General features: G+C 41.8%; 1 protein-coding gene across 8 annotated transcripts in view; it reads right to left on the bottom strand.

The window, feature by feature from the left end:
- Nucleotides 1–9556, bottom strand: part of PTPN4 (protein tyrosine phosphatase, non-receptor type 4) — a 219190-nt gene that overhangs the window by 138115 nt on the left and 71519 nt on the right. For all 8 annotated transcript variants that reach the window (XM_006769670.2, XM_015567781.1, XM_006769673.2 and 5 more), the window contains 2 exons: nt 7210–7330; nt 2140–2227 (listed from right to left, as the gene is read on the bottom strand). In XM_006769670.2, coding sequence (XP_006769733.1) covers nt 2140–2227; nt 7210–7330 — 209 coding nt within the window. The remainder of the gene's footprint in view (nt 1–2139; nt 2228–7209; nt 7331–9556) is intronic.

The raw sequence follows: 9556 nt of genomic DNA, 5'->3' as shown, positions 1-9556 counted from the left end.
ATTATACATATTTTTGTGTGATATTTCTTTGTTAAATGGCATATAAATATATAAAATAAATATCAAAAATATAAATCTTTTTTTTTACTATGGTTGCAAATATTAAAAAAAAAATTATGAATATTTCTATATGTGACACGGCACCAAAGTTAAGTTAGGGTTTTTCAAAATTTTGACACGCCGAGCTCAAAAGTTTCGCCATCACTGGTCTAGGGGCCAGTGTGCAACTGCTCAGATAATGACTGTGGGTACAGAGACTATTAGAGGTGTGACTATGTGGAAAAGGTATCTATTCACCACCCATGTACGGCTGCCTGATTTGAGATACTGTTATGAAGGACTGTCTTGTCTAATGGCTTATGGCCACTGGCTTCTTCAATATAAACTCATTCTTACACACCCACAACCTCTCATGGCTTCTCTAAGACCTGATGTCCAAGGAGGTCCAGCCCTAGGCAGAGGTGGTCGGACCCAACAACTGCATCTAGTGGATGGAAGATAAAGGAGGAATCTGGACTCAAGATCCCAATAGTTTGTACAGTGGGCAGGGGTCGAGAAGGAACCTGCCCTGGCATAGTGGGGAAGAATTTATGGATTCAGAGCAACTCAGAGCACCAGAGCTGAGCAGTGCTCTTGCTGTCTATGACAGAAACTTACACATTTTAAATGGTGTTACACAGATTTGCAAATCACAAACACTAAGAATGATCAGATATAGAAAAGTTAGGAAAGCAAATTATTCTGTTTTTAAAAAAATATTTTTTAAAATTGGTATCAGGGAGTAATGGGGGGAGAGGGAGGGAGAGAAAGAGGAAGAGAGAGAGGAACATCAATGATGAGACAATCAGCTGCCTCTTGTATGCACCCCAATGGGGTCAAGCCCATAATCCAGGCATGTGCCCTGAACAGGAATTGAACTGTGACCTCCTGGTTCATAGGTCAACGCTCAATCACTGAGCCATGATGGCTAGGCTCATTGTATTTGTAAAGGAGAGACTGACATAAGCTTTGTGAAATATAAGACTTAGTGCTCCTCTCAGAACATAACCAGGTGAGGCTCTAAACAATAAAACCATTATATGAAGTAGAACTTTGAATTCTTAAACCATTGTTTGTCTGTGTACATCTATAAATTAAAATAAATTCGAAATAACTAAACAAAACTTATCACCTTTTCAGGCTGCCATTCTTTTTAGGCTCAGCAATTTGTCCCAAGAGAATGTAAAACCTATCATCAACATAACCGATGATTACCTATATGTTCCCACATTTCACTGGTTACAGATAATAGCTGTACTCCAGTTACTTCTACAGAAATACAATCTCTTGATAAAATATAAGAAGGAATCCAGGTGTACTAAGAATAGCCACTCACAAATACCCTTATGGCAGGAGGATATAGTCTTTTGGAAGCAGCTACGTTTGACTCAATTAAAAAAAAAAAAAGAGTGCTGTGGGGAAGCTAGTAATCATAATTCCACCTTTTTAAAAAAGATTTTTTAATTGATTTTTTAGAGCGAAGAGGAGAGGGAGAGAGAAACATCCATTGGCTGCCTCCTGCATGCCCCCTACTGGGAATGGAACCCACAATCCAGGCATGAGCCCTGACTGGGCATCGAACTGGCAACCGCTCAACCAACTGAGCAACACCAGCCAGTTAATGAAGGGATTTGGGGGGAAGGGGACAGCCAAAAGATATTAATATGCTTCATTTGTGCTTTAGAAATAAAAATGTTTAACATCACTAAATGATGAAAGTAAAATAAGTGTGGTGAAAGCATCTTTTATGATACTGCTTATCAAAAAAGTTAAATATATAAAAAACTACTTTTCCTGTAACTTAATCTTTATTTTTAAAATAAAAATTCTAAAGGTACCATCTCCTATGCTCTGCAGAAATTATCATGATTACATAAATCACTTCCTTGAAGAAAAATAACATCAAAAATCTACTTCAACCATTTTCATTAGGTATTGAATCTTAAGGGAGTGTGAAAATGCTTACACTTAAAGGAAATTTTCAGTGTAACTATACTGGCAGCACTTACTAGTTACTACATTTGTTACCTAATGCTATTAGGCATTACTATGTCAATAGAGCCTAACTCATCAATATCAAAGTAAGATTTCTTCACTTACCCTTGCATAGTGGAATTCAACTCCATAGAGTTCTAAGGTACGTGCTGTGTTCAGGTAATTAAATTCTGCTTCTGCAGGAGATAAGCCTCTGTAAAGACATCATTAGGTTAACAATTAAATCAATCACAAATATGGCCAAAGTGAAAAGGCTATTTATCTGGACATTTTTCAGCATCCTAATTAAATCTTTTACAAAACACCATGCATAACCACTCCTCTGAGTTATGTACAGTAACATCTAACTTATCTGGAGGGTACATTTTCAGTAACACAAATTATTATTTTGTACAATATTTTCTTATTTTTGAAAAATATAAGAATCATTAAGTTTTAAAAGTTCACAGCTGCTCCTTTGGCTGTTAGAAAGTCACTCATTCCCAGACATAACTTAGTGTGCTTGTATACATCTGCATTTAAATTACACAGACTGCTTCTGAAACACACAGATTCTGAGACAAACTCTTGGGCAGTGTTTCTCAGAGAATGGTGCACAGACAGGCATTGATTCATAACAAATATAGAAACTGAGACAATCAGAGTTTTATAGAATTTTTGTGGAGTAATTTCATGTCTGTTGAATCTAACAAAAAAAATGGCTTGTAATTTTTTGTCTTTATTTCTCCATTTTACTTTTCTATTAATTCATTGTTATTATATACTAGAGGCCCAATGCACGAAATTCATGCAAGAGTAGGCCTTCCTTCCCCCAGCTGCTGGCACCGGCTTCCCACCAGCACCCTGGACCTGGGCTTCTCTCTACCCGCCAGCAGGCACCCAGGACCCGGGTAGCCCCAGCTTGGTCCGGAAGGTCACCTGGAAGAACGTCCGTTCTAATTAGCATATTATGCTTTTATTATTATAGAAGATTTTAGAAGTATTGTTCCATGACAGAGTAGAGAAAAATTAGTCTTTCACAACAGATAGTAAACATCCCCTGTGATTCTTATAAACACAAGTTTTAGAACTATAATTTTAAATGCCTTTAAAAAGTGACTTACCTCTATATTATATACTAGAGGCCTGGTGCACAAAAATTTGTGCACTCGCGGGGGAGGGGGATCCCTCAGCCCGGCCTGTGCCCTCTTGCAGTCTGGGACCCCTCTGGAGATAACGACCTGCTGGCTTAGGCCTGCTCCTGGGTGGCAGAGGGCGGGCCCAATCCCTAGGTGCAGCCCCTGGTTGGGCTCAGAGCAGGGCCGATTGGGGAGTTGGGGTGCCGCCCCCTGTCATGCACAGAGCAGGGTGATCAGGAGGTTGTGATGCCACCCTCAGTCACGCTCAGGGTAGGGCCGATTGGGGGGTTGGGGCACCGTCCCCTGTCACACTCAAGGCAGGGTCGATGGGGAGGTTGCAGTGCCACCCCGTATCACGCACAGAGCAGGGCCAATCAGGGGGTTGGGGCACTGCCCCCTGTCACTCACAGAGCAGGGCCCATCAGGGGGTTGGGGCTCTGTACCCTGTCACACTCAGGGCAGGGCGGATCAGGGGGTTGGGGCGCCACCCTCTATCACCCATAGAGCAGGGCCGATCAGGGGGTTGAGGCGCTGCCACTCTGACACTCAGGGCAGGGCCGATGGGCGGGGCGGGGGTTGGGGCGCCGCACCCTGTCGCACACAGAGCCGCAGGGCGGGGGTCCCCACTGGGGTGTCTGGCCAGTCTGGGTGAGGGGCTGAGAGCTGTTTTCAGGCTGGGGGTGACTGAAGCTCCCAACCTCTCCGTTTTTTCTATTCTTTTTTTTATTCTGGGCCAGCTTTAGCTTTGAGGCTTGGCTCCAGCTCTTAGGCCTCAGCTGGTGAAAATAGGTTTCTGGCCTTTGCTTACAATGTTGCGATCCTGCTGGCTGAAGCCCGGCACTAAAGCTGGTTTCTCGGGTTTTGTTTAGTTTCTATACTTGTTACATAGTTGCTTAGAGTTGCTGCTCAGAGGCCTCCAGCAGCAGGCGGGGAACGTTGGAGTCCTCCGTCACTGAAGCAAGCAAGCCTCATGTTAGTTTCAAGCTGCCTGGCTGCTGGCCGCCATCATGGCTGGCAGTTAATTTGCATATTGTGCTGATTAGCCAATGGAAAGGGTAGCGGCCGTACACCAATTACCATGTTTCTCTTTTATTAGATAGGATACTGCTCTAACAACCTTAGTTATCTGTTGTTATCAGACTACAGCAGAGCAAGAGCAGCAAATTACAAAAACAAAGATATAAGCCTCTCATTCACTACTGATACTAAAAAACCCCAACAGCCTTCCAATTTATGATAAAAATGAGATTCCTCAAAAAAAGCAGATATATTTCAGATCGGCCTACAATTCAATTAAGCTAAATATTCTATCTTTCCCACACCATCCCCAGTTAAACTAGATGATTCTATTTTTTTCTTTGTTTAAAGAGTTGAAGAATCATTTCTTTAAACCAAACAGAAATATATAATTAATACCTTGTTAAATGTATAATCTTTTTCCTTGCGGGGGACTTTTCATTATTGATAAATTGTTTATAAATTGGGTTTATCTTCAAATCCTTGATTTGGATATGCTATGTATAGAACTTTCATTATAAATGTCATTTACTTTTAGACCAAAATAGCTCCCTTACCACATTAGGCCAGTCTTAAAATTCTCATTCAGGAGTCTTCTTTTAGATTAGGGTCCGCAAACTTTTACTGGAGAGAGCTAGCTTTCAGGCCATATGGTCTCTGTTGCAACTACTAAACACTGCTGTTATGTGAAAGCAACCACAGACAACATGTAGACGAATGAGGTAATCTGTGTTCCAGTAAGTGCTCATTTATGGACACAAATTAGGATTTCTCAATATGTCATGTGACACAAGATGTTATTATTTAAAAAATTTTTTCCCAACCATTTAAACCATACAAACCATTCTTATCCCATGGGACATAAAAAATAGGCAGTGGCCTATAGTTTGCCAATGTGTATTAAATAAATAAGGCCATTACCAAATAAAAGTTTCTTTAATAGTCAGAGCTAACTCTGACTGGTGTGACTAAGTTGGTTGGAGCATCATTCTATACACTGAAAGGTCTTGTACATCATCCCAGTCAGGGCACATACCTAGGTTGTGAGTTTGATCTCCAGTTGGGGCATGTATGAGAGGCAACCAATCAACATACATTTCTCTCTCACATCAATGTTTCTCTCGCTTTCTCTTTCTCCCTCTCTCTCTAAGAATCAATTAAATAAAATGATAATAATAATTACTATTAGAAAAAAATAATAAATATAATAATAACTAATATTTCTTCAGTGCTTACTATGTGCTAGGCGCTATCTTTAATACCTTATGTATAAACTTACTTAATCCCTACAATAACTTCAGAGGTAGGTAACTTTTATTATTCCCAATTTACGTATGAGGAAACAGAGACATAGAACCATCTGGCCAAGGTTACACGATAGTTCTGGCTTGAGTTCACACTCTCAGCCAATATGCAACACCACCTTAACTTCTACATGAGTAATTTGAATGGTATGTTAAAACAAAACTGATCTCTGACCCAATAAACAATATTAACTTCTATTCAAAACAATAGCTCTCTTCTTGAAAAAGGTTATGTAACAGAATATTAGACATAAAATATCAAAGTTGAATACTGTAATGAGTGAAAAATGGCTACTATCTTTAAAGGGCTATTTTTTTTTATTAATTAAGTACTATATAAAGTTCCTTTTCTCCTCTTGGCTCATTATTACTAAAAAAACAAAAAAAGTCCCTTCACACAGCTAAAAACGGAATGAGAATTGGTAAGTAGACTGTGAACATATGATTAATATTTTAAAATTCCTGGCAACTTTATATAATAAAAATCACCTTAATATATTTATATAAAATATAAAACTTTATTTAATGAAAAGATTATACCCTATCTGGTGTGGTTAGTGGTTAGTGCGAGGCCCTGCACACTGAAGGGTCGCAGGTTCGATTCCTGGTCAAGGGCACGTGCCTGGATTGTGGGTTCGCTCTCCACTCCCTGTCAGGGTGCATGCAACCAGTTGACGTGTCTCAAATCAACATATTTTTTCCGCCCTCCCTCATTTCCACTATCTCTGAGCAGCACTGGAAAAAATATCCTCAGGTGAAGGTAAAAAAAAGTTTATATAATGAAAACTAGCAATTCTATATAATAAAAGGGTAATATGCAAACTGACCCTAACAGAATGACTGGGCACTATGACACACACTGAACACGAGGGGGCAGATGCTCAATGCAGGAGCTGCCCCCTGGTGGTCAGTGCGCTCCCACAGGGGGAGCTCTGCTCAGCCACAAGCCAGGCTGATGGCTGCCAGCACAGTGGTGGTGGCGGGAGTCTCTCCTGCCTCCTCAGCAGCGCTAAGGATGTCCGACTGCAGCTTAGGCCTGCTCCCCGCTGGCAAGTGGACATCCCCTGAGAGCTCCCGGGCTGCCAGAGGGATGTCTATGACTGCCAGCTTAGGCCGATCCCCTCAGAAGCGGGCCTAAGCCAGCAGGTGGACACTCCCAGAGGGGTCCCAGACTGCAAGAAGGCACAGGCTGGGCAGAGGGACCCCCCTGAGAGCACAAATTTTTGTGCACCGGGCTGCTTGTTTTACATAATAGCAAATAAATTTCTGTTTACATATACCTTTATAGTTCTTAGTAAAAATGAAAACAAGTCTGATATGAAATAAGCAATGATTTTTCTTTTAAATAGATCAGCTATGTTTCTTTATAACAATTATAGTATTTTATATAATAGTAACTGTTCTACATTAAGTAAATATAACAATTACATTAAAAAAGTTTAAAACATTTCTCTAGAAAAGATGCCATTAAGAAATTTACCACCTTAGCTGGTTGCTCAGTGGTTAGAGCACTGGGTCTCGGATTCAATTCCAGTCAAAGGCTCAAACCCTGACCCTGTCAAGGCTTGTGTGGTATGCAAGCAATCGATGTCTCTCTCTCTCTCTCTCTCTCTCACATCAATGTTTCTCTCTCTATGTCTCCCTCTTCCTTCCACTCTTTCTAAAAATATCCTCGGGTGAAGATTAACCCTCAAAAAAAGTTTACCAAATAAGCAGAAAAGTAAATAAATCCTTACGTATGTTGCTGATGTAATTTTGCAATTTCTTTTTCAAACTCTTGAGGTTGATTAGGAATGAAAGAATAATCTGAGAGGTAGCCTGGCAAGTTTTCTGACTGGTTGTAGTCTCCAAGTTCAGCTAATAAATGAAAGAAAAATATTCACTTTAATAAACACATTTTTAAATGTTTATAGCCAAATCAGCAAAGTTATGAATTACATTATATTTCTGGAAGTAAAATATTTATATTTCTACTGTTACCATTTAAACAAGTTATAACAATGCATATAACATTCTTCTAGATTTAAAACACCTTGAGACTATTTTTCTGAAATTGAAGTAATTGCTAACTAACTGGAAGTGTCATTACATTTCCTCTGCAGTCACTTTCTTCTGTACAGCAACTTATGTCTAAAGAACTTATACACTAAATGCAATGTACTATTCATATAGACCATCTTAATATATAAAAATCCAGGGCCCGTAACATCCAAAACGATCAAAGGTTCGACCAACCGGAAGTCAGTGCTGGGTTGCCATGGGGACCCAGCACTGACTGCTGCAGCTACGGGCATCCCAACCCAACATTGACTGCTGAGGGGGCTGTGGATCAGTCCCGAAGAGAGAACTGGAGAGAACAGCAGGGATTGATCCATAGCCCCCATGGCAGTTGTTGATCAGCATTTGCCTCTCTTTCACTCCAGGCTTGGCCAGCATCCATGCCTGTCTTTCTCTTGGGCCTCTGCAGATCAGCCCTGCCTCTCTGATCAGGTCTGTTGATAGGCCTGGAGATGCTAATTGGCACAGAAACTGACCAATGAGAAAAAAATCTGGGTAAAGTGGGAGGAGCCAATGGCTGCCTAGGAGGTGGAGCTTTTGATGCTGACTGGCATAGAAACTGATCAATTAGAACCTAATCTGGGTGAACTCCGAAGAACCTAAGGTGGGGGCTAAGGAGGGGTTTTAAGGGCAACAGCTGTTTGGTGTAAGGTAAGAAAGCAGTTCAATTTTTTTTTTTAATATATTTTATTGATTTTTTACAGAGAGGAAGGGAGAGAGATAGAGAGTTAGAAACATCGATGAGAGAGAGACATCGATTAGCTGCCTCCTGCACATCTCCTACTGGGGATGTGCCCGCAACTCAGGTACATGCCCTTGACTGGAATCGAACCTGGGACCTTTCAGTCCGCAGGCCGACGCTCTATCCACTGAGCCAAACCAGTTGCAGCCAGTTCAATTTTTTAATGATCAGTTTAGCAATATAATGTATATGGCTCACTATCAGTCCAGATATAAGGATTATGTATTTTTGTCTGCCAAGAGCATCTCCTCCTAATGAAAAAGGTGCCCCCCCCCCAATTTAAGCAATCCTATACTATATAATCTATCTATACCACTAAAAGGGTAATATTGTAATTAGACCAGATCAACCGAACATCTTCCAGATGTCCAACTTCCTTCCGGACAAAGCCATGGTGGTGGTGGCTGAGGCAGAGGCTGTTAAGGGTGATCAGGCCAGCAGGGTATGACAGTTGGGAGGGAGAGCAGGCCCAGGGTAGGGGGCTGTTGTGGATGATCAGGCAGGCATCTGGGACCTTTCAGTCCGCAGGCCGATGCTCTATCCACTGAGCCAAACCAGTTGCAGCCAGTTCAATTTTTTAATGATCAGTTTAGCAATATAATGTATATGGCTCACTATCAGTCCAGATATAAGGATTATGTATTTTTGTCTGCCAAGAGCATCTCCTCCTAATGAAAAAGGTGCCCCCCCCCCAATTTAAGCAATCCTATACTATATAATCTATCTATACCACTAAAAGGGTAATATTGTAATTAGACCAGATCAACCGAACATCTTCCAGATGTCCAACTTCCTTCCGGACAAAGCCATGGTGGTGGTGGCTGAGGCAGAGGCTGTTAAGGGTGATCAGGCCAGCAGGGTATGACAGTTGGGAGCGAGATCAGGCCAGCAGGGTAGGGCTGTTGTGGATGATCAGGCAGGCATAGGCAGTTAGGGGCGATCAGGCAGGCAGGCAGAGGCAGTTAGGGGTGGTCAGGCAGGTGAGCAGTTAGGATCCAGCAGTCCCAGATTGTGAGAGGGATGTCCGACTGCCAGTTTAGACCCCACAGGGATCAGGCCTACATCGGGGGTCAGACATCCCCCAAGAGATACCCGATAGAAGAGGATGCAGGCTAGGCTGAGGAAACCCCCCTCCCGTGCATGAATTTTGTGCATTGGGCCACTAGTCTATATATATAAAAACCCAGCGACCATTACAGTGGCATGACCAGGACAACCAGAACATCCGGTGGCTATGATACGCACTGTGGCAGCCAACCAGCCTGATCTGGGCCAGATCGCCC

The sequence above is a fragment of the Myotis davidii genome, unplaced genomic scaffold, assembly GCF_000327345.1.
Source record: "Myotis davidii unplaced genomic scaffold, ASM32734v1 scaffold3, whole genome shotgun sequence".
NCBI classification, from domain to species: Eukaryota; Metazoa; Chordata; class Mammalia; order Chiroptera; family Vespertilionidae; genus Myotis; species Myotis davidii.
The sequence above is the reverse complement of the archived record's forward strand: the minus strand, read 5'-3'. Positions and strand labels throughout refer to the sequence as shown.